This window comes from Schistocerca americana, chromosome 2 (genome assembly GCF_021461395.2).
Source record: "Schistocerca americana isolate TAMUIC-IGC-003095 chromosome 2, iqSchAmer2.1, whole genome shotgun sequence".
In the NCBI taxonomy this organism is placed as follows: Eukaryota; Metazoa; Arthropoda; class Insecta; order Orthoptera; family Acrididae; genus Schistocerca; species Schistocerca americana.
In genome coordinates this window covers 206711156-206737728 of record NC_060120.1, presented here as the reverse complement: position 1 = coordinate 206737728, position 26573 = coordinate 206711156, and the positions used below count along the sequence as shown (strand labels likewise).

Below are 26573 nucleotides of genomic sequence, written 5' to 3'. Positions count from 1 at the left end.
TTTTTTTCTACGAATGATATTTACGAGTGCACCACAAGGAAAGAAACCATACGAGTGAGATGGGGATTGTACACTCCTTAACTATAGAGCACGTGATCCGATCGTGTAATGGCGATGAAACAATGGACGCGTGAACAGACAAAACCGATAACCGTCTTCCCACCCACTGAGCGCCGTGTATTTTGTGGTCGCGACGTAACGATACGCGTGGTACTGTCTAAAAGATCCAGATCGCGTTGTGGGGAACTCAGTTTAAGCTCGACACTTTGGTCCACAGCTCGACGCTTTCGTTTGCGGCAAACAGAATTATACACATGGATACACGTCTATATTGGTCCGTTGCTCAGCTCACACTGGTCTCCACTTTGTCTTGTGCGAGCCCGTGCACTTCGCACTATTCCCAAAATTTGCCCAAATGGTAAATCTGCGGGTGTGGTGTCGGCGGCCACCGCTAGTTTGGGACGGCACTAGCTACAGCTCGCGCATTTCTCGGCACGGCTGCCACAAAGCTGTTTGTAGAAAACGAAGGTAGAATGTGAAAAAGCAATTCCCTTACTTGCGGGCAGTCGCCATTCTTTTATAATCAGCTCAAATTCTACGCCAAATAGTGCCTTCATTACTAATATCGTGAACAAAATTTGCTAAGACCCTAGAATTAAACGTTGGGTTGTAGTTAAAAGAAAATTTTTATATTTAAAAGGAACCGTTGTTTACCAATTAAGTAATTGTTAGACAGTGAACAAGAACCTGGAAAGTTATATTGATGCAGACTGGGGAGAAGAACTGCATAACGGACATTCTATTACAGGCAGCTGTTTCAAGTTGATGGGAGGATTAATATCCTGGTCTTGCAAGAAATAACCACCAGTGGTTTTGATTACTGTTGGGGCTGACTATATGGCATTGTCTTTCATCTTACCAGAAGTGTTATGATTAAGAGCTCTAATAGGTGAAACTGAGCCACATACTATTATTGAGTCTACCAAAGTGTTTTCCGACAACAAGGGAACTGTCAAGCTAGCTCAGAAGCAGATAACAAGTGCACGATTCAAGCACATTGATATTGGGTACCATTTTACTAGGTATCGCCTAAAACAGAAGGATATGGATATAAACTGTTTGTGTACGGAGGAAGCAGGTCTGATTTATTGACCAAGGCTCTCAGTAAAGACAAATTCCAGCTATTTGAAAAACTGTATGGTTTAACAACATAGAGTACAATGCGTAGTGCTCCGAAACGATGTAGTGTTCATGATTATTGTGAACACATAAAACATTTGTTCAACAGGAAGTGTTGAATGTTCGTGCTCGAAATATGTGTTATGTGTGTCAGCATTGAGTTGACATGCATAGACTTCCTGGCCCAAGGTATGTAGTCTTGGTATATATGCTAGATGTTATGTGTTCCATTCTTGTTGTAGTATGTCTTTGTAAATTACGGGGAATACATCAAGTATAATAAAAAATATGTTCCTAAATAGCGTTTCTCCATCAATATTATTTTACTGTGTAAATGTGCAATGCAACAATTAAGTACTTTGTGAGACTGGAAACCACTAAATATTCTCAATAATAAGTGTCCGTTCCTCTATTTTGAACCCATTTCCGTTTCACAACACATCAAAATGCACAAAATAAACACCGTAACAGACTGCTCTGACAGGCATTCAATATTAGCCAGCGCCATTAGCATAAGACATTTTACGTAAAATCTAATTTCAGTAGATCCGTCAGTGTGCCGTATAATATATTACACAACTTTCAATCTTACCTACAGACAGCCAATATCATTGGGCAGTATGAAATATTGAGTCATTCTCTGACGTTTAGTTCCCACAAGTATACCGTGAAAATGTTGTTGAATAATATGTATGCGTGCACCCAGAAATGTACTCATTTACGTGAAATACACTAATATGCACAACCCTTAAATTTAACATAATGTTGTAAACTAACTAACCTCAAACACATGTACACCAGCTGTCAAATTTTAATATTGAGAGGGCTACAGTTCCGGACCTGTCAGAACAAAGCACACTTATAATAGGTGTGTCAGCACACAGTGTAATGGATTTGTAAATATCTTCATTTCATTAAGTCATTTATGTGTTACGTCAGAAACATGACGCTATACAACGTGGTTAATCCACTGAATGAGAGCAAGTATGGATATTAATTTACTAAATCGTAAAAAAATTATAATATGCGGAATGGAGCGAACAGTACATTTATGTGTTCGTACTGTTCCAATGACAACATTGTCTTAAAAATTAAATGAAAACAGTCCTGATCGCGTTTCCAGATTTTTCATTTGTTAGCAACAGGTTTCGGCTCGTTCCTCGAACCATCTTTAGGCTCTTTCTGCCATTATAGCTGCTGGTGACCGCAGACGGAGCGAGATCCGTGTAATTACGGTTCTTTAGCATTTTATACCGATCGCTATACTCCATCTACAAAATGCTTTCTAAAATTTTGAAAACATTGTCGTAGATTGACCAAATATTATGACTGGAGCAAATATTGTTTTAACAGGAAACCAGATTGACAAAATATTATGACCGGAGCAAATTCTGTTTTAAAGAGAAACCAGATACCGTACTACATTGATACTTCCTGGCAGATTAAAACTGTGAACCGGACCGAGACTCGAATTCGGGACCTTTGCCTTTTGGAATGTAGGAGGCGAGGTACTGGCAGAAGTAAAGGTGTGAGGACGGGGCGTGAGTCGTGCTTGGGTAGCTCAGTTGGTAGTGCACTTGCCCCCGAGAGGCAAAGGTCTCGAGTTCGAGTCTCGGCCCGCCACACAGTTTTTATCTGTAAGGAAGCTCCATATCAGCGCACACTCCGCTGCAGAGTGAAAATCTCATTCTGGAAACATCCCCCAGGCTGTGGCTAAGCCATGTCTCCGCAATATCCTTTCTTTCAGGAGAGCTAGTTCTGCAGGGTTCGCAGGAGAGCTTCTGTAAAGTTTGGAAGGTGGGAGGGGAGGTACTGGCAGGAGTAAAGCTGTGAGGACGGGGCGTGAGTAGTGCTTGGGTAGCTCAGTTGGTAGAGCACTTGCCCGCGAAAGGCAAAGGTCCCGAGTTCGAGTCTAGGTCTGGCACACAGTTTTAATATGCCAGGAAGTTTCATATCAGCGCACACTCCGCTGCAGAGTGGAAATCTCACTCTGGAAACATCCCCCAGGCTGTGGCTAAGCCATGTCTCCGCAATATCCTTTCTTTCAGGAGAGCTAGTTCTGCAGGGTTCGCAGGACAGCTTCCGTAAAATTTGGAAGGTAGGAGGCGAGGTACTGGCAGAAGTAAAACTGTGAGGAGGGGCGTGAGTCGTGCTTGGGTAGCTCGGTTGGTAGAGCACTTGCCCGCGAAAGGCACACAGTTTTAATCTGCCAGCAAGTTTCATATCAGCGCACACTCCGCTGCAGAGTGAAAATCTCATACCGTACTACATTATTTATCCAGCTAAGAGCCTTATTAACGTAGCAGCCTTTTTCAAAAATTCTCGCTGTGACTGCAGCTCACACGGCTGCAGTAGTCCAAGATAGAATGGCGGGTCTGGTATTGGACAATAATATGCTGAAAATATTTTTAGGTCCGTTATACATCTGAGGTAGAGACAGGACTCCGATACTGGCGCAGCTGTCGGCGTGAGCTTGATGTCGTGGAATTGCAGGTCCAGATATGCATAATTTGAAACATTCGGTCATATGTTCGTATATTCTTCTGCTCAGTGGAACTTGTGATACAATTTCAATTTAGTGACTTACACGACACAGTTTTAGATTTACTCACGTAAAAGTACAGTCTTCGAAACACTCAAACGAATTACCATGCACACACATTGTTCCACCAGTGACCTACCGATTTGTACCCAAAAACTGACTCAGTTTGTTCAAGAATAAAAGTGCGACACACAGTTCACATTATATTACTCGCTCTCTTTCTGCAGTTCCCATCAATGCGCTCACGTGAGATAACGCACGAAAACCATCGCACCAGCCATGCCACATGTCTGCAGTCCGCGTTCTCATGTTACTCACGGTCCTACAACTCGATTGTTCAGTCTCTACAGGGTCTTTTTTTTTTCACCATGTACTGAGAGTACACTGAAAAAATAAAAACAAGTCTGATGAACATACGTCCGAATCTGCATGTTTTCCACGCTAGAGACCATTTATTCAATCATACTTTGATACAGAGACTGCGGTCTAATACGCGCTGCAATACCATGCAGCCACACTTACAGTATGCATGGTTTTCTCCTAGAGGGTGGTACAGTTCTTCAGATATGAGGCCCTAGAGCCCTCTCCTGCCATAGCAATTGGTAACGTTGTGTCCGATTCACTTCTCTATGTGATTCATGTTGGAGTGGGTGTGATACAGTGTTGTACACAATGGTTCCGACATAGTGTTCACTTGCGGAAAGGCAAATGGCAAAAGGGGGGGGGGGGGGCAGCAGCAAGATTGTATCAGGAGAGCTATCCTCACCGTCAGTAGCCACAGCATTCAATATTTACAACAGTGTATCGCCATTTGTCTGTGACAGGGTCGTTTCAGGAAACATGAAACCACGAAGAACTTACCCGAAATGTTCGAACACCAGACTTGGAAGAAAATATGATTAACACATCAGGAAGGCGACCGCTGTGTCAGTACCATTCGGTTTGCCCGCCGGTAAGGGGTAAGCCAGACGACCGTGAGGAACTTTCTCTATATCAGATGCTACTACCCTCATCACTTCAGACGTGTGCAGGGCGCTCTAGAGACACACTTTCCGCATCTGGAGCAGTTTCGTCACTGGTTTCTTCACCAGGCAACCATGATTCTGGGATTTGTGTCGTCTGTCCTATTCACAGCTGAGACCACCTCTACGAGGAGTGGTATGTTCAACTTTCTTATCAGGATCTGTGCTATAATATGCAGAACCCCCATGGTGTGGTGACAGCGAATTATCAGCATCAGAGCAGCCGGAATGTGTGGGCCGGGATAATTGGCGATCGTCTTTTGGCACCAGTCTCCCTTCAGCGTCGCCTAACGGGCCGGAACTATCGGCGTTTCTTGCGGGTGACTTTGCCTCCCTTACTGGAAGAAGTGCCATTGATGATTCGAAGGGTTACGTGGCGGCTACATGATGGTTCTCCAGCCTACTGGACGCATCTTAATCGTGTCTTGCCAGGTCGGTGGACCGGACGAGGGTGTCCAGTTGCATGGCCTCACGTTCACCGGATCTCAATCGGTGTGGTTTCTGGTTATTGGGCCATCTCAAATGTATCCTGTACACAGAATCATTCCAGATATGCAGACAAGGAAGGAGGATATTCATGCTGCCTTTGACACTGTTCGGATGCAGCCTGGCCCACGTGAACGTGTGAGACAGAGCATGCTACAGCGCGTACATACATGCCTTGAGGCACTCGAAAATCATTTTCAAGACATACTGTAGCTATGGCTGCATGGTGCAGCGTGCATTAGACCGCAGTCTGTATAAGAGTGTATGATCGAATACCCAGAAATCATGAATTTCCGGACATAAGTTCATTAGATCTTTTCTGTTCTGTATCCTATCATCAATAAATCCACAGACTTTGTACACGGGGGGAAAAAATCCTCCTGTGTTGTCGAAAACGGGAACTTTTATAGCACAGAGAATTATAAACAGAAACAATGAAAAATTAATGTTCAGGTAGAACTACTAATTGAACGTCTTGACGTTTACTACTAAACACAATGAATAAAACAAAACAATAAAGGGAAAAATTAATTATGTAGGCTCCCTAGAGCTATACCTTCAATTTTTAAAAATTGTTTTGTTTTTCTACTATATGACATGTCTGATACAGTCTGTAAATGCACTATGGATGAATAAACAACTAATTAACAGTGCCTCGATAGATAAAGTCTGAAGCATTGAACATACTGTAGAACATCCTTCTTTTGCGAACTTTGTCTTGATAAAATGCTGCTTTCGATATCTTAAACCATTATTCAAATATAATATTTGTATGCTTTGTGATTTTTCATCGTAATCTAATATTTGTCGTAATCGAATATTTGCCTTTTTATTTTTTTTAGATTTTCTGAAGTCAGTATGTCCATTCCTGGACCGAGTTCCGGAAGACCAGAAGGATAATTTCTTAGATGATTGGCTACAGCGTATGGAGAAACTGAATGGATTATCAAAGGACGTTGGAAGCAGTGAAGAGCCGAAATACTACATGCACTTTAACATAATGGTTGCTATGGCCAGAAAACTGTAATTGGGAGTTTTGCACCACCGCTTGAACAATAAACAATATTTAATAACGGAAATGACAAACAACACAGAGCACAAACAGAATTCCCCGGCTAGTCTGTTGTTAACAGAAAATTAAACTATAGACATTTATATGTAATTATCTTCCCGTAAACTGTTTGGAAAATCCTCTCAGGTGTAAATGGCACTCTAAGAGTATCCTGATCTGTACAGTTTTGACGATACTCCTGTCAAAGATATTCCAACAGTGCTAGTGTTCCGCTTTTAATTACCAGGATGTCAACAAGATGCTCCTTTGCTCCCTTAATTCGTTGGCTTCTCTCTCACTTTAACATCAGGGGCATAAATGATTCGTTTCGCACCTCTGTCGAAATGAAGAACAACTAAAGGTTTGCTGCTTTAGTATATACACCAACAGAAGTGTAAGCAGAAAGCTTACCAATCGAACGGAGTGAAGTAGCCGAACAGAGAGACTACTAAAGGTTTGCACCTTTAGTCATTCTTCATGTCGACAAGGGTGGCGAAAGGAAATATATTGTTAAGAAGAGTTGTAATTTATAACTTCACTGGTATTCACTGACAGATGCAGCTCAGATTATTACGAAAGGGGTTACTATTGCATAATTTATTCTCATGGCAAATTTTGTGAACCCTGCAATACCAACAATGCCGCCGGCCGCGGTGGCCGTGCGGTTCTAGGCACTTCAGTCCGGAACCGCGTGACTGCTACGGTCGCAGGTTCGAATCCTGCCTCGGGCATGGATGTGTGTGTTGTCCTTAGGTTAGTTAGGTTTAAGTAGTTCTAAGTTCTACGGGACTCATGACCTCAGATGTTGGGTCCCATAGTGCTCAGAGCCATTTGAACCATTTGAACCAACAATGAAACAAGCAGAAAGTTTACCCCGCAAATATTGTGTACTAATAGGGCGTGTTGAAAAGTAATGTCTTCGATTTTCTATGTGAAAACTCTTACAACTTTTTTAAATAATCCAACCTTATGAAGATAATGCATCTTCAATGTTCATGCCTACATATTTATTTCTGAACGTAGGCACCCTGGCGAAGAACACATTTCTTCCAACGAGGGACATGTTTGTTAATATCGTCACTGCAGAATGTTTGACTTAGTTGACGGAGCCACGCCCTCACCTCTGGTGGCAGCGCTTCATCCCTATCAAATTGAAGTCCTCAAAGGTGTTCGTTAAGGTTTTGAAACAGCTGAAAATTGGATGGAGCCAAGTCGACATTGAATCGAGGATGGTCGATGACGGTGAACCAAAGACGTCGGATTGTTGCAGATGTCGCAGCGCTCGTGTGTGGTCTGACATTGTCGTGCTGAAGGACAGGGTGTTCGATATGCGGACAAACTCTTGGAATTCGCGCTTTCAGATATCTGAGTGTCTCGCAATGCACTGACACTATTACGTAACACATCGCCATGCTGCATACTATAGTTTGGAGCCCTCTAGCGGCAGAGCGTTGCAACTTGCGTCAGAGATGCGGAAAAGTCTACCGGCTAATATCAGTGTCATGTAACAGCCGCTATTGAAAACAAAATGAAGAAAATTAGGAGGCATTACTTTTCAACCCGCCCTCGTAATCGGACAGTGTGGTATTTGAAGTTAAGGGCCGATCAGAAAAGCAATCTTCAGCGAAGCTCTTTGTTGCCCAATATTTGATATCTATGCATATCTAAATGTTTTCAGAGTGGGCAGTAGTGGCATGAATTTATTTAGCTTTGTGAAGAAAGTGCCACTAGAAAATTTAAAGTGTTTACATTTCTAAGCAGAATAAGCTGGAGAAGTGTCACAAAGGAAAATGACGTCAAACCTGTGCATTTACATTATCACAAATAATGTAAGGTACGAGGGCGAAAGAAATACTTTACTAAAACTTACCGGCAGATTAAATATGTGTGCCGGACCGAGAATCGAACTTGGGGCCTTTGCCTTTCGCGGGCAAGTGCTCTACCAACTGAGCTACGCAAGCACGATTGATAATCCCTCCTCACAGCTTCAGTTCTGCCAGTACCTCGTATCCTACCTTCCAAACTTCACAGAAGCTCTTCTGTGAACCTTTCAGAGCTAGCACTCCTGGTGGTGGTGGTGGTGGCTAGTGTTTAACGTCCCGTCGACAACTAGGTCATTAGAGACGGAGCGTAAGCTCGGGTTAGGGAAGGATTGGGAAGGAAATCGGCCGTGCCCTTTCAAAGGAACCATCCCGGCATTTGCCTGAAACGATTTAGGGAAATCACGGAAAACCTAAATCAGGAAGTCCGGAGACGGGGTTGAGCCGTCGTCCTCCCGAATGCGAGTCCAGTGTGCTAACCACTGCGCCACCTCGCTCGGTAGCACTCGTGGAAGAAAGGATACTGCGGAGACATGTCTTAGCAACAGCCTAGGGAATGTCTCCAGAATGATATTTTCAATCTGTAGAAACAAGTTTTTATAAAAAATGGTTCAAATGGCTCTGAGCACTATGGGACTCAACTGCTGAGGTCATTAGTCCCCTAAAACTTAGAACTAGTTAAACCTAACTAACCTAAGGACATCACAAACATCCATGCCCGAGGAAGGATTCGAACCTGCGACCGTAGCGGTCTTGCGGTTCCAGACTGCAGCGCCTTTAACCGCACGGCCACTTCGGCCGGCTCAAGTTTTTATAAAATGGATTAATGTGGTTAAATGATCTTTATCAAACCCCAAATGTCTTCCTGAACATGGAGAGTCACTATATCTACATCTACATCTACATCTACATGGATACTCTGCAAATCACATTTAAGTGTCTGGCAGAGGGTTCATCGAACCACTGTCACAATTCTCTATTATTCCAATCTCGTACAGCGCGTGGAAAGAGTGAACATATATATCTCTCCATACGAGCTCCGATTTCCCTTATTTTATCATGGTGTTCGTTTCTCCCTATCTAGGTCGGCGTCAACAAAATATTTTCGCTTTCGGAAGAGAAAGTTGGTGATTGGAATTTCGTGAGAAGATTTCTGCGCAACGAAGACGCCTTTGTTTCAGTGATGTCCATCCTAAATCCTGTATCATTTCAGTGACGCTCTCTCCCCTATTTCGCGTTAGTACAAAAAATGCTGCTCTTCTTTGAACTTTTTTACGTACTCCGTCAGTCCTATCTGGTTATGATCCCATACCTCACAGCAGTAGTCTAAAAGAGGATGGACAAGCGTAGTGTAGGCAGATCTGTAACACTTTCTAAGTGTCCTGCCAATAAAACGCAGTCTTTGGTTAGCCTTCCCCATAACGTTTCCTATGTGTTCTTTCCAATTTAAGTTGTTTGTAATTGTAATTCCTAGGTACTTAGTTGAATTTAATGCCTTTAGATTTGACTGATTTATCGTCTAACCGAAGTTTAACGAATTCCTTTTAGCACTCATGTGCATGACCTCACACTTTTCGTTTTTTAGGGTGAATTGTCAATTTATGCACCATTCAGATACCTTTTCTAAATCGTTTTGCAATTTGTTTTGACCCTCTGATGACTTTGCAAGTCGATAAACGACAGCGTCTTCTGCAATATGCATTTAAGATCTCTGCCATCGATTCTGTATCACGTAGCCGTGGTTTTCCTCTGTGGTCGCTGTTCGGCTATTTAAGCACGCGACGCTGTGGGGAGAGGGGTCATCTCCTCCAGTTGGCTGATGACACCGCCTTCCTAGCCCTTTATCCTAACCGTCAACGGTCCCAACGTACCCTCCAAATTGACCAATTCACTGCTTGGTGCAACCAGTGGTTCCTCGGTATCAACCCCTCCAAGACCCAGGCGATCATCATAGGTCGAACCACCAGCTATTTCCATCTCCATGATCTCTACCTCACCATTTATGGCCGTCCTATCCACCTCATTCCTACCCTCAAATACCTTGGCCTCACCCTCGACCGCCACCTCACCTGGACTCCCCATCTCCTTACCATCCAACACAAAGCTCACAACAGACTCCGTCTCCTGAAACTGCTGTCCGGCTGGACATGGGGTCTGCATCCTTCCACCAACCTTCACACCTACAAATCCTTGATCCACCCCATCCTCTGTTGCGAAAGCGTGGCTTGGATTTACGCCCCTCCCTGGTTCTATAAATCCATCCAAATCCTCGAACACCATGCGCTCCACTTTTAATTCTGCATCGTCCTTCCATCCCCCATGAACATCCTCTACGACCTCATCCCCTTCCCCCACATTCTCCTTTTCCTTGAACACATCTGCAGGCTATATATTGTCCACCACATTGATTCCCCTCACCCCCTCGTGTCTCCCTTCCTCTCCATCCCCAGCCCGTTGCTGTGCCTTTACTGCTGTGTCCCACCCTCTGTCCATCTCCACACCCTCTGCCTCCTTTCCTAACGCAACTTTAACCATCTACCCCTTCCAGATGATGAGCTTCGCCCTGACATGTATCCTTCATACCAACTCTAACCCCAACATCCACCTGCCTCCTCCTCAGGGCTCCCTCTTCTCCCCCTCCCTTCTCGGGTCTTTCTCCTCCTACTCCCCATCCCTCTCTTGTACTCCCCTTCAGTGTCTCTGCACTCCCACCTGCCTTGTCTTCCCTCTTCATCTCCTGCCCCACCAGTTTCCTGCCTCTTGGTGTAGCCGCTGACACCCCTACTCTTTTTATCCCACCCCCTCCCCTGCTGCCCCATGCTCTCCCCTCCTCTTCCATCCTGTCTGGCCTCTCCCTCGGCAGGTCCCACCTGTCAGTTTTATTCTTCATCGTATGTACTCCAAGTGGATTTAAAGTGTGTTGTTCTGGAGTGTTTTTAACACTGTGGCTGACTTTTAACCTGTGTGTTTGCCTTCGGTGTCTTCTTAGTGTTTTGAGATTGCCAACTGTGTTTTTTTAACTTTATGTCGACTTTTTTAATTATCCCCACATGACCGTCTCCATGTCAGTGTATTTTTACCTCCATTATCTCCCCTTACTCTGTCTTATGTCCCCCGTTTTTATCGCCTTATATGTAACATTTTATTCTCGTATTATTGTCATGTCACTCGGCTGAAAAGCGGCGGACTGTGCCGCTGACAGCCCTCCCCTGCCCTTATGGCGCAGGGGAATGAAATCACAATAAAGAAAAAAATTGGGGAGAGGGCTGGTTTTGATCGGTTGGTTGGCGCTCCGGTGTGCAGTCTGGTTGTCGACGGTCGCTCTTCGCGCATTCTCTGCCTGTTTCTGTCACGTGGGCAGTGGGGCTGCGGACGGAGACTTGCGTGCGGTCGGCGTGTGTGTATTGCGTCTTGTGAGAGGGCGATGTTCTCATCTCTGCTGCTAAACGATGTGAAGATGTGAAGGTGCCTTTCGTATACATCAGCCTGCAACCAGATGCACTAAAGAATCAAACGGTGGGAATTATTCAGGTTCTTAGAGTTCTGCTGTATACATGTTTATTGAGTTTCGTGCTGTTTGCAGTTAAAGGATCTTATAGTGTTTGCACTCCCTTGTAGTCTGTTTCGTATTGACCACTGGTGCACAACGTATTGAACAGTGGTTACCTGTCTGAATGAGGTTTGCCTGTTTTGGTTTTATGTTGGTGTTTCCGTGGTATAATCAGCATTGCGCGTCGTCTGTTGTAGCTGATCGTTTAACTGGGGGACGACGCCTTGACGGCGGCCAGTTTGAATTGTAACCGATAGCGCGGTCGCCTTGTTTGCCAGTAGACACCAGTTCTTCAGTGAATCTAAGTTGAGTATTACATTATTTGTTCCTGGTGACACCAAGGCGTCCGTCTTTCCTTCTTCATCATTCCTTTCAGCTTTCATTCAGGCTCGATCTGAGCTGCAGTTTCCGCAAACCCCTGATATGGTACTACTTGTCACTGAAATTTTGTAAAATCTGAAAGATGCCTTTCATTCTACTGTGTTTTTAATATCTTACTGCTGTTATATCTTAGAAAGGTGTCTTGCTTCTGTGGGAGTGTGTGTCAGTAAACAATTTATTGTTTGTATAGTTCTTAAGATTTATGTAAACAGGATTCTAAAATTGTTGATTTGGTTTGTTTGGTGTGGGCTTTGATGCCCGTAGACATTTTGGCTTTTTAGTAATGTTTCAGTTTCTTGGGTAATTATGTATATTATTCTGGAGTAATAGCAGTCTGCTGTTGCCATGCAATTGTTAAATAAAATATGTTGGAAATTATAAGTCAGTGTGTGTGTTTCATTGATAATTAATGCCTTGTCTTTATTGGGTTGAAGTATCCTTGAGAGTGTGTCTAATGTCACAATGATGTTGATGGTAGAATCAAAAATTTAATATGGCGTTGGTGGAAAACTAAAAATTAGAAGATGTGAAACTAACCCTGTTGTGCTATTGGGCAATTAAAAACAATTAAATTAGAAAAATTAAAGAATCCAAAAACGTTGGAAGTATACCACACATTCCGGCTGCTCTGATGCTGATAATTCGCTGTCACCACACCATGGGGGTTCTGCATATTATAGCACCGATCCTGATAAGAAAGTTGAACATACCACTCCTCGTAGAGGTGGTCTCAGCTGTGAATAGGACAGACGACACAAATCCCAGGATCGTGATTGCCTGGTGAAGAAACCAGTGACGAAACTGCTCCAGATGCGGAAAGTGTGTCTCTAGAGCGCCCTGCACACGTCTGAAGTGATGAGGGTAGTAGCATCTGATATAGAGAAAGTTCCTCACGGTCGTCTGGCTTACCCCTTACCGGCGGGCAAACCGAATGGTACTGACACAGCGGTCGCCTTCCTGATGTGTTAATCATATTTTCTTCCAAGTCTGGTGTTCGAACATTTCGGGTAAGTTCTTCGTGGTTTCATGTTTCCTGAAACGACCCTGTCTCAGACAAATGGCGATACACTGTTGCAAATATTGAATGCTGTGGCTACTGACGGTGAGGATAGCTCTCCTGATACAATCTTGCTGCTCCCCCCCCCCCCCCCCTTTTGCCATTTGCCTTTCCGCAAGTGAACACTATGTCGGAACCATTGTGTACAACACTGTATCACACCCACGTCAACATGAATCACATAGAGAAGTGAATCGGACACAACGTTACCAATTGCTATGGCAGGAGAGGGCTCTAGGGCCTGATATCTGAAGAACTGTACCACCCTCTAGGAGAAAACCATGCATACTTTAAGTGTGGCTGCATGGTATTGCAGCGCGTATTAGAGCGCAGTCTCTGTATCGAACTATGATTGAATAAATGGTCTCTAGCGTGGAAAACATGCACATTCGGACGTATGTTCATTAGACTTTTTTTTTATTTTTTCAGTGTACTCTCAGTACATGGTGAAAAAAAAAGACCCTGTAGAGACTGAACAATCGAGTTGTAGGACCGTGAGTAACATGAGAACGCGGACTGCAGACATGTGGCATGGCTGGTGCGTTGGTTTTCGTGCGTTATCTCACGGATAAATTATTTATGTTAATACGTGAGCGCATTGATGGGAACTGCAGAAAGAGAGCGAGTAATATAATGTGAACTGTGTGTCACACTTTTATTCTTGAGTAAACTGAGACAGTTTTTGGGCACAAATCGGTAGGTCACTGGTGGAACAATGTGTGTGCATGGTACCTCGTTTGAGCGTTTCGAAGACTGTACTTTTATGTGAGTAAATCTAAAAGTGTGTCGTGTAAGTCACTAAATTGAAATTGTATCACAAGTTCCACTGAACAGAAGAATATACGAATATATGACCGAATGTTTCAAATTATGCATATCTGGACCTGCAATTCCACGACATCTAGCTCACGCCGACAGCTGCGCCAGTATCGGAGTCCTGTCTCTACCTCAGATGTATAACGGACCTAAAAACATTTTCAGCATATTATCGTCTAATACCAGAACCGCCATACTATCTTCGACTACTGCAGCCGTGTGAGCTGCAGTCACAGCGAGAATTTTTGAAAACGGCTGCTACGTTAATAAGGCTCTTAACTGGATAAATAATGTAGTACGGTATGAGATTTTCACTCTGCAGCGGAGTGTGCGCTGATATGAAACTTCCTGGCAGATTAAAACTGTGTGCTGGACCGAGACTCGAACTCGGGACCTTTGCCTCTCGCAGGCAAGTGCTCTACCAACCGAGCTACCCAAGCACAACTCACGCCCTCTCCTCACAGCTTTAGTTCTGCCAGTACCTCGTCTCCTGCCTTCCAAACTTTACAGAAGCTCTCCTACGAACCCTGCAGAACTAGCACTCCTGAAAGAAAGGATATTGCGGAGACATGGCTTAGCCACAGCCTGGGCGATGTTTCCAGAATGAGATTTTCACTCTGCAGCGGAGTGTGCGCTGATATGAAACTTCCTAGCATATTAAAACTGTGTGCCAGACCTAGAGTCGAACTCGGGACCTTTGCCTTTCGCGGGCAAATGCTCTACCAACTGAGCTACCCAAGCACGACTCACGCCCCGTCCTCACAGCTTTACTTCTGCCAGTACCTCGCCTCCCATCTTCCAAACTTTACGGAAGCTCTCCTGCGAACCCTGCAGAACTAGCACTCCTGAAAGAAAGGATATTGCGGAGACATGGCTTAGCCACAGCCTCGGGGATGTTTCCAGAATGAGATTTTCACTCTGCAGCGGAGTGTGCGCAGATACGAAACTTCCTGGCGCATAACAACTGTGTGCCCGACCGAGAATCGAACTTGGGGCCTTTGCCTTTCGCGGGCAAGTGCTCTACCAACTGAGCTACCCAAGCACGACTCACGCCCCGTACTCACACCTTTACTTCTGCCAGTACCTCGCCTCCTACCTTCCAAAAGGCAAAGGTCCCGAGTTCGAGTCTCTGTCCAGCTCACAGTTTTAATCTGCCAGGAAGTTTCAATGTAGTACGGTATCTGGTTTCTCTTTAAAACAGAATTTGCTCCGGTCATAACATTTTGACAATCTGGTTTCCTGTTAAAACAAAATTTTCTCCAGTCATAATATTTGGTCAATCTACGACAATGTTTTCAAAATTTTAGAAAGCATTTTGTAGATGGAGCATAGCGATCGGTATAAAATGCTAAAGAACCGTAATTACACGGATCTCGCTCCGTGTGCGGTCACCAGCAGCCATAATGGCAGAAGGAGCCTAAAGATGGTTCGAGGAACGAGCCGAAACCTGTTGCTAACAAATGAAAAATCTGGAAACGCGATCAGGACTGTTTTCATTTAATTTTTAAGACAATGTTGTCATTGGAACAGTACGAACAAATAAATGTACTGTTCGCTCCATTCCGCATCCTATAATTTTTTTACTATTTAGTAAATTAATAGCCATACTTGCTCTCATTCATTCAGTGGATTAACCAAGTTGTATAGCGTCATGTTCCTGGCGTAATACATAAATAACTTCATGAAATGAAGATATTTACAAATCCATTACACTGTGTGCTGACACACCTATTAAAAGTGTGCTTTGTTCTGACCGGTCGAGAACTGTAGCCCTCGCAATATTCAAATCTGACAGCTGGTGTACATGTGTTTGAGGTTAGTTAGTTTACAACATTATGTTAAATTTAAGGGTTGTGCATATTAGTGTATTTCACGTAAATGAGTACATTTCTGGGTGAACGCATACATATTAATCAACAATATTTTCATGGTATACTTGTGGGAACTAAATGTCAGAGAATGACTCAATATTTCATATTGCCCAATGTTATTGGCTGTCTGTAAGTAAGATTGAAAGTTGTGTAATATTTTATACGACACAGTGACGGATCTACTGAAATTAGATTTTACGTAAAATGTCTTATGCTAATGGCGCTGGCTAATATTGAATGCCTGTCAGAGCAGTCTGTTACGGTGTTTATTTTGTGCATTTTGATGTGTTGTGAAACGGAAATGGGTTCAAAATAGAGGAACGGACATTTATTATTGAGAATATTTAGTGGTTTCCAGTCTCACAAACTACTTAATTGTTGCATTGCACATTTACACAGTAAAATATTATTGATGGAGAAACTCTGTTTAGGAACATATTTTTTATTATATTTGATGTATTCCCCGTAATTTACAAAGACATACTACAACAAGAATGGAACACATAACATCTAGCATATATACCAAGACTACATACCTTGGGCCAGGAAGTCTATACATGTCAACTCAATGCTGACACACATAACACATGTTTCGAGCACGAACATTCAACACTTCCTGTTGAACAAATGTTTTATGTGCTCACAATAATCATGAACACTACATCGTTTCGGAGCACTACGCATTGTACTCTATGTTGTTAAACCATACAGTTATTCAAATACCTGGAATTTGTCTTTACTGAGAGCCTTGGTCAATAAATCAGACCTGCTTCCTCCGTACACAAACCGTTTATAGCCGTATCCTTCTGTTTTAGGCGATACATAGTAAAATGGTACCCAATATTAATGTGCTTGAATCGTACACTTGTTATTTGCTTCTGAGCTTGCTTGGCAGTTCCCTTGTTGTCGGAAAACACTTTGGTAGACTCAATAATCGTATGTGGCTCAGTTTCACCTATTAGAGCTCTTAATCATAACACTTCTGGTAAGATGAAAGACACTGCCATATAGTCAGCCTCAACAGTAATCAAAACCACTGGTGGTTATTTCTAGCAAGACCAGGATATTAATCCTCCCATCAACTTGAAACAGCTGCCTGTAATAGAATGTCTGTTATGCAGTTCTTTTCCCCAGTCTGCATCAATATAACTTTCCAGGTTCTGGTTCACTGTCTAACAATTACTTAATTGGTAAACAACGGTTCCTTTTAAATATAAGAATTTTCTTTTAACTACAACCCAACGTTTAATTCTAGGGTCTAGGCACTATTTGGCGTGGAAGTTTGAGCTGATTATAAAAGAATTGCCACTGCCTGCAAATAAGGGAATTGCTTTTTCACATTCTACCTTCGTTTTCTACAAACAGCTTTGTGGCAGCCGTGCCGAGAAATGCGCGAGCTGTAGCTAGTGCTGTCCCAAACTAGCGGTGGCCGCCGACACCACACCCGCAGATTTACCATTTGGGCAAATTTTGGGAATAGTGCGAAGTGCACGGGCTCACACAAGACAAAGTGGAGACCAGTGTGAGCTGAGCAACGGACCAATATAGACGTGTATCCATGTGTATAATTCTGTTTGCCGCAAACGAAAGCGTCGAGCTGTGGACCAAAGTGTCGAGCTTAAACTGAGTTCCCCACAACGCGATCTGGATCTTTTAGACAGTACCACGCGTATCGTTACGTCGCGACCACAAAATACACGGCGCTCAGTGGGTGGGAAGACGGTTATCGGTTTTGTCTGTTCACGCGTCCATTGTTTCATCGCCATTACACGATCGGATCACGTGCTCTATAGTTAAGGAGTGTACAATCCCCATCTCACTCGTATGGTTTCTTTCCTTGTGGTGCACTCGTAAATATCATTCGTAGAAAAAAAAATGGTTCAGATGGCTCTGAGCACTATAGGACTTAACATCTGAGGTCATCAGACCCCTAGAACTTAGAACTACTTAAACCTAACTAACCTAAGGGCATCACACACATCCATGCCCGAGGCAGGATTAGAACCTGCGACCGTAGTGGTCGCGCTGCTCTAGACTGAAGCGCCTAGATCCGCTCGGCCACACCGGCCGGAGTAGAAAAAGGCTCTAATTCCTTATCTGTAGCTTTCTTCCAATTAACTGCACTCGGTCTAACCAAGGCTTCTTCAACTGTAGGAGGTTACTGTTGAATATTTGAGCATCCACACACATTTTATATTCTGGATACAATTTAGATTATATTCTACACGATGCACGCCGCAAATTTACGTCCATTGCTGCTGGAGTTTCCTGGTTCTAATTATCCTTTTCATCTTCACTCAATATATCTGATTCTACCTGAACAGCTCTTTCATGTATTTTAAATCCAACATTTTCTGGTGCTTTTGAACGCTGTTGGACATCTTATTCAGATTAATATGTGCACATACTTTTTCACTATACGTTTCATTCTCACCAATTATAAAAATATTACCTCTCAGCTAGTTAGTCCCGTTTTTGATTCAGGCTTTACGATTCAGTAACCTTGGAAATCTTCACAATTTCCAATAAATATGATTTTCAAATTTAGAGCCCCATTTTCTTCTAAGTAGGTTGGGAACTTGTACCATGGCCTTTCATTTAAATATTCTTAGATGGTCTAGATCTGGCTTCTTTCCAGTCCAAATTTCATATGTGGTCGTATTTGGTAAATCTTTAGTAGACGATTTACTATTCAGATACTCTGCACTTGATTCTGCTTCTGCCCAATAACATATGAGTAATTCTGGATCCTTTAAACATGCTCCTTACTTTTTATAGAATTGTTCTGTTAGCCTGTTTTGCTACTGCATTATGGTCAGAACTAAAGCAAGCTGCAGTTTGATTTCTGATTCCAAGTTCACTCAGTCGTTGTCTAAAGTGTTTATTGACGCACTGGGTACTATTTTCTTACCTGATAACTTTTATATTCTTACCACTCCTTCTTTCAGCCATGACGCGAAAGTGGCAAATATCTCGCTCACTTTGTCCTTGGTTCCAGGGAAATAAACGTGGGTTTCTTTCGAAAAATTACCAATCAAGGTAAGGAAACAACAAGTGCTCTGATAGATTCCTTTTCCATGGGCCCAAACGTCTCTGCGTATCAGCTGTGAAAGCTCAGTACATCTATTTTTACTTGTTTTAAACGATAATCTGGCTTGATTTCATTGTAAACAAATTTCACAACGCAAGTTACAACGCTTATTTTCCTTTAACCCTGTTGCCGTGTGTTTTAACAAGGCCGTACTTCTCCTACTATGATGTCCAGTTCTTTATGACATAAAAAACCTTTCGCAGAATGTAAAGGATAACTATTTCAAACTTCATGAACGTCTAATTCACAAATAACTTTTTGTTTAGTATCTGTGGGTCTCACACTGGCCCTTCTAATCAATTATTTCTCCATTTAAACAGAAAAATTATCTTGTAGCCCTTTCACTAACTGAAGGAAAAATCTTCAGCAGAATTCTTAATATAATGTACATTATGAGCTGTAATGCCGTGTGATTCTGCATTAGCATTCAAATTAAAGTTTATCTTTCTTTTCCAATCACATTGTAATGGAGAACCATCCACTGTTAGGCGAACAATGGATGTTCTAGGTGAAACATCGTATAAAACTCATTGGCCTTTAGTTATATTCATAGACACTGCAGAATCAAGGAGCTAACCTGTATTCTTATCCAAATTTTGCCAAGAATAATATGCAGTGCCTTACCTTTACTGTTCGCTTTCCTTTGTGTTCCCTTTGAAACAAGACTTTTTCTTGTGTACTTGTTTTTCCTTGGCATTTATAACATCGAACAGGTTTCTTCTTTTTGTATTTTCGATACGAAGGCATTCCTATGTCCTGGATAGAATATTTTTATATATTCTTAATATCTTGACTTTAACGCTGTCGCCTGTAATTGGTTTACCTCAATTCTCTAGGCCCATTATTATGTGGGAGAACTTAGAGGTAGTTCCGCTAGTAACAAGGTACCAATCCATTTATTAGCGATGTCGAATCCAATATTTCTTAAACGATTCAAAGTGGAAGAAGATTTTGTTCGCATTTTCATCAACATTTTTACATTCGTCTAGACGTGTGGTGATAAGCTCTCTTTGCAAATTCATTTTCCTAATCAAACATCCTTCTTCAAACGCTCTTCTTAGATAGTCCCATACATCCTTCGCTGTACTGGCCTTTTCTGTGTGAAGGTAATTAACATGATCCGACTAGAAGAATTAATTTGGATTTTGCCTTACGATCTTTGTTCTGGAAATCTGAATCTGTGAAATTCAAGGTTCCATCAATGACATCCCAAAGATCGCCCAAGTGCAGATAAGCTTATACTACAGACTTCGAAGCTGTATAATTATCTTGACCCATGAACTTCTCAGTCTGCCTCATTTGGGCAGAAGTTCTTTGCGCAGTTGCAATACAAGAACTGTAAGTTATAGACTTCTCACAAGTAATATTAAGTATACCACAATTTACTGGTCAAAGTTATTCAATTCGGTCTTCCTAGGACCATAACCTATTGAATTTTGTATTTGTACAGTAAAATAATACAGGCAGAGAAATACTGTTCACGAAAATAGATTTTATTTATTATATTTAATTTGCTCCTGGCAGTTTGCAAAGGCCAACACACAAAAGCATACAACGAAAGATCTAGCATAGATAGCTAATAATACACATATTAGGTGAAAAGGTCCATACACATTAACTCATTGCCAATAGCCATAACATATCTTTTGTTCACCAAACCTCAACATAAATGGAACGAATATAGCAGTCACCATGAGAAAACGGAACAATTCTATCAGTTGTTGTCGAAATATAGGGAAACGTACCTGGGAGCACATAAGCTTCATTTAGTAAAGAAATTGAATTCATTGTGGAAAAATTATAGGAAAGAGCTGAAAAGAATTACAAGTGCATCGAAAAGCGAGGCTGGTGGTGCCGAGCTACTGGAACCACCACTTTGGTGCGTTGGTGGTTTGAGCTTTATGCAAGGGCAAGAAATTTTTTAACGCACTTTAAGTAAAATTATGTGTACTTCTTATTTTCAAAACTGGATGTAAATAAATAAATACTAACCATATATAATCAGAATTATAGATGTAATCACGTGAAACAGTATATCTAATGAGCGAGCGTCCATCCTCAGAAATTTCTGATACTCATTTGGCTCGCTTATTATCAAGTCACTTAGGACGTTTACATGTGTCAATTCTCCTCTCTTATTATATCACTCCTTTATTCGTTTACGCTTTCTCTTTTCTTGCATGAGCGCAAAACCAGCCCAAGAGCCATATATGGCATCAGTATTTGCCATGTTTGCACATCCGGGATTTGACACCAATATTGTGCCATATCGATTCATTGTCTGGAACCAGCTGTTGATATGTTGCACAATGTTGCTGCCCAATATTATTGATAGTTTAGGGGCCACTTAATGAGATCAGGAAATCACTTGATTCCACAGTCATTAACACCGTTTGAACTTAGGTCGACCATTCACATTGTGTTTGAAAGTTGTCTTATAATTTGTCAACTTCCAAATATCGTATTTCACGCACCTCTTAAGGCCAAGTCGCACTTCCCATCATGTCATGTCATGTTAAAATATTCCACTTCAAATAATAGCACTCACAATGGCCAACACATAACGTCACATCAAGCCAACGTCAAAGTTTCTCGGGTACAAAGTTTTGAGACAGCTGACTTCATCGTCCGTTGTTGACCATGTGACCTCAGATCATTTCTTCCCAACACTCAGCCTTGCTCTTCGTTTCAGGTTTACGTCATAATATTATTTCCTGGGTGAACATTTATGATTGAAAGGGGGAATTTTCAGCCGGATGACTCACTTGAAAGCTACAACACGACAGCAGATGTACATATTGGCGATCCTGCCAAGATGAAAGAAGGTTCCAGAGTTGTCTAACGAATAAAATTTACCTATCGAATGGGTATATTTGTTAATGTTCAGAAATCTTTTCATCTATTTGTTGAAAATTTTGTTCTCTGAAACAGTTATCAGTTTGGCATACATTTTATTACAGAATATCGTTGCTTATGCTGAGAACACAGGACAATTTGCGTTAAAGCATATGATACACGTTATCTTCTCACCTTCTTTAAGCACTTAATTGATCAGTAATGAGTGCATACTTGGCGTGGCTCAAAAGAGTTGTAAGTAGGCTGTTTAAGTTTTTTTATTGGTAACGCCACCTCTGTATGAAAATCACTGGCTGTGCTGTGTGCAGTCTGTGGCTAGTTTTGCATTGTTGTCTGCCATTGTAGTGTTGGGCAGCGGCAGCTGGATGTGAACAGCACGTAGCGTTGTGCAGATGGAGGTGAGCCGCCAGCAGTGGTGGATGTGGGGAGAGAGATGGCGGAGTTTTGAAATTTGTCATGAACTGCTATATTTATATATGATGATGTCAAGGTAAATACATTGTTTGTTCTCTATTAATATCTTTCATTTGCTAACTATCCCCATCAGTAGTTAGTGTCTTCCATAGTATGAATCATTTATTTAGCTGGCAGTAGTGGCGCTCGCTGTATTGCAGTAGCTTGAGCAGCGAAGATTTTTGTGAGGTAAGTGATTTGTGAAAGGTATAGTTTAATGTTAGTCAGGGCCATTCTTTTGTAGGGAATTTTGAAAGTCAGATTGCGTTGCGCTAACAAAATATTGTGTGTCAGTTTAAGGACAGTCGTGTATAATTGTTCAAAGGGGACGTTTCATATGTCGACCCTTAGCCTAGGATACCTCACTGGAATCTTCTGATTTTTTTCTTGTAGTTTGTGTAATTAGTGTAGCTATTGTTTATTGCCAGCGCGTAATTATAGAGAGAATTTCCTTTGTAGTTGTAGTTTTTCATTGTTGTACAGTAAAACAGTTGTGGCATGCATGTAGATTTGCACCAAGTATTTCGCAGCTGCGCTGGCAATTAAGTAGACATTATTTTCATTGCTATGTTATTTTATTTTGCTCTTCAAATTGCGCTTTTCTGTGTTATCGTGTGAAATACTGTGACAATAATGGCGTGTGAAAAACGTAATACTAGGCTCCAAAGTAAACTGAGAAATGACAGTGAAGACGAAAGCAGTGTGTTAGCGCCACAGAGTAATGAATTAACTAATGTTCAAAGTAGTAATTTGGTAATTGCGCATAGGGAAATGGAGCGGGCGGCAAACAATGGTGTAGACAGTGAAACAGGTAGTGAACAGGGAATCGTTATCGATCGATTGGTCGGCAACAGCTCGCCTCAGGAATCGGGATTGACAGAACACAATATTGCAAATACTGCAGACTCAGGTTTTGGGTTCCCACCGTTTTCTCAAATGAGTCAAGACACATTTTCCACTTGTCAAAATGTGAATGTTGCCGGTGCAACTTCACTGCCGAAAAGCACTGAGGAACATGTTTCAGACACCAGTGCATTGTTATTACAATTAATGCAACAAATGGGACAAAAGCTTGAAAAGTTAGACACAATGGAACAACATCAGAGACAAACACAGCAACAGTTAGACACAATGGAACAAAATCAGAGACAAACACAGCAAAAGCTTCAAAAGTTAGACACAGTGGAACAAAATGTTAAAAAGTTAGACTCATTGGAACAAACACTTGAACAAACATGTGAAGATTTAACTACTGAGTTACATAACATTGAATCGAAATGTCAAAAAGTCTGTAATGACGTAAAAACACAAATTTGTGAGCATTTTCAACCTATTTTTTCACGGCATGAAAATGCATTACAGAATCACGAAGCAGCCATAAAAGAACTGCAAATTATTGTTCATGAAAATCATGAGGCCTTGCAAGCTAAATTTGACTCAGTTGCATCTACCGATTCGGTTACACGACTTGCAAAAACTCAGGAAAACTTTAAGGACACAGTAGATACTCTGAAACTTGGTTCAGAAAAACACACTGAAGAAATAAGTACACTATCGGAGAAAGTAGCCGAACTTTCGGATCAGGTCACTAACTTATCTACAAAGGTAGATGATGATCTGAATGACACAAGACCCGTATCCTTCACTGACACAGAAGAGTATGAACAAATAAGAAAATTAAAACAAAATCAGAATCAAATTAATACACAACACCAAAGAGAAATCCGGGAAGTACAAGATCAGCTGACACAGGTAATACAAGAATTATGTATTTCAGAGGACACTCGCGCTCCAACATGGGAAGAGGGACTTAGAAACACGGAAAAGCCGCAAAATAATAACACAGGGCATTTCGGAAGTTATGAAAGAAATTGGCAATGTGCACCGAATATTGAGATGGAACAGCCGACACGACGTAACAATGACCGACATGCGACTCGCCGACATGATGATTTTGACTATAAGCTGTTCATTACTACACGTAAATTCAAAACATTTAAGATTTCCGGCAACGACATTCATCCACAAGCGTGGCTCCATCAATTCTCTCATTGTTTTCCTCCCAACTGGTCATTGGAGCACAGGTTAGAATTTATGTGTGGCTACTTGGAGAATGAATCAGCTGTAAGAATGCGATCGGTAATTCACGATTGCCACAGTGAAGGAGAGTTTTACCATGCCTTCCTCTCAGCATATTGGTCTCAAGCCACACAAGACCGAGTAAAACATAGCATCATAATGATGAAACGTTTCGAACAATCTGAATTCTCCAGTCTTGTGAAATATTTTGAAGACATGTTGCACAAGAATCAGTACCTGTCAAACCCATACAGCCCCTCAGAACTCATCCGCATTTGCTTAATCAAATTACCTGAACATTTACGGCATATTATTTTATCAGGAGGTTGCAAAGACGACATTGAAGCTTTTCAGGGACTGTTACAAGAACTAGAAATTGACACTGATAATCGCGGAACGCGAAAACAAGGACAAAACAATTACAGGTCACATCCGTCACAATTCCGTGATGACAGAAACAATAACCGGACATGACTGGTCTATTCTTACGACGCAAATCGTGACCAAAATAGACACCACCCGTACGACAACCGTTGGCAGAGTAGTAATAATTACAGGGAAAGATCACCTCTCCGCGGTAGTGACTATCACAGAGACAATCAGAGAAACAGACAATATGGGAACCAAAATAATTATTATCAAGGGAGACAGAATAACTTCAGATGCAACAGTTCAGCGCGCAGTTACGACTCAGGGAGAAATTCTCCACCACATGACCGACAAACAAGAAACTATGTAAACTACCGACAAAACGACAGACGTGAATTTCATCAGAACTGGCGGGATTCTAACAGAGCTGGGCTCTCTCGGCAAGGCGAATTTGTAGAAGTTAGGTCTCCTAATCCCAATAACAACGCGCGCCAACAAAGAGACAGACAATGACTCGCGCCGCAGGCACCCACGTGCGCCGGCTGGCTCAGAGAAAAATAACATAGACGCTAACCTTGTGAAAAACTCCAGTATTCTTTACTGACGTATACTGCATGATAATTGCTCTCAAGTTCAAACTCTGTGTACTAGGAAGAGTAAAGGTTTACACCACATTTCACATGTAAAACCATTTATTGAGAGATAATCTGCTTTTTAACTTAGTCTTTGGTATAAAACTTTTCACTTCACATTTCTAGTATGCTTTGTCAGACGTAGAATCTGTTAACATGCAACAATGTTTGAAGTTAAATATCCAATCAAGAACCAAGAGAACTTATTGAAACAGAAATTACGAATGCATTGTTACTGTGAACAGACGACACAGTGTTATTGTGTGTGTACATTCTTGCTTGTTAGTTGCACGATTACATAACGACTATAAGGCTCACATACTTAGAACATTTACCAGTACTGCTAATGAGATTTTAATGCAACATTTTGGTTTACTTGAAAATACATTCTGGATTTAAAGTACTTTCTGTGAGATACCAGATGACACAGTGGTTAGTTTATGTGACAGCTACACGATTTTATCACGACGCTACTAATGAGTGACAATTTAAAATGTTGCTTTTGCGGTGTTTCTGTTTTATATCTGCACAGTTTTCTGAATTCTGCTGGAAAGCAAAACATGTTTTAGCAGTAAGCTACAATGAGATTGCCTTTTCCGTAGCACAACAATACGTTACAGCACAGTACTTTCTTCATCATGGCAATAGACGTAATAACTACGATATCTATACACAAAGCATTTCACTTTTGTTTATCATGAGGTAAGTACATTGACTTCTGCAGAACTTAGCTTTCGGAGGACGATAACTACGACAAAAAGATTATATTGCAACAAGATGCACATTTAGCGCTACAGGACACACATTTGAGTGATTAATTTTGTACTTAAAACATTTATTTTTAAAGTTATTTGAAGTACAATGATACAAAGGTTTTCAGTGATACATTTCATTCCATTGCTGTAATTTGTAACACCTGGGAGTATAATTACATTTATCCTCAGGGGGGTACACACTTACTTTGTGTACCATGTGTTTGGCAAACACAAGGAGCCCTAGCTAATATGGTATTTGCTTATACAACTTTACACATCGGTACCATATTTCTCTAACACACAAATTACACAGCTATCTGATCATGTAACTGAGAGATAAACTTTTTTTATTACATCAGTGACAGATGTTTACGCAATTACACAGTTGGATAACTTCACACTTATGAAATTGTATTTTGTCTGTACTTTGTGAAATGCTCATATTTTTTCTGAACCATTGTGATACTATGAGAGCTTTGAATGATATATTTGGTAAGGGAGCATGATTTTAAAGTACGTTTGAGGAAGATGACACTATTGAAATGAGCAGAGAATTTTTTTTT

At 41.6% G+C, this 26573-nt stretch overlaps 1 protein-coding gene across 1 annotated transcript in view; it reads left to right on the top strand.

Annotated features, from left to right (window-relative positions):
• Window positions 1–6256, top strand: part of LOC124593888 (juvenile hormone acid O-methyltransferase-like) — a 49595-nt gene extending 43339 nt beyond the window's left edge. Inside the window, exon 5 of the mRNA XM_047132235.1 lies at window positions 6072–6256. Within this exon, the coding sequence (XP_046988191.1) occupies window positions 6072–6256 (185 nt within the window). The remainder of the gene's footprint in view (window positions 1–6071) is intronic.
• The last annotated feature ends 20317 nt before the right edge of the window (window positions 6257–26573 follow it).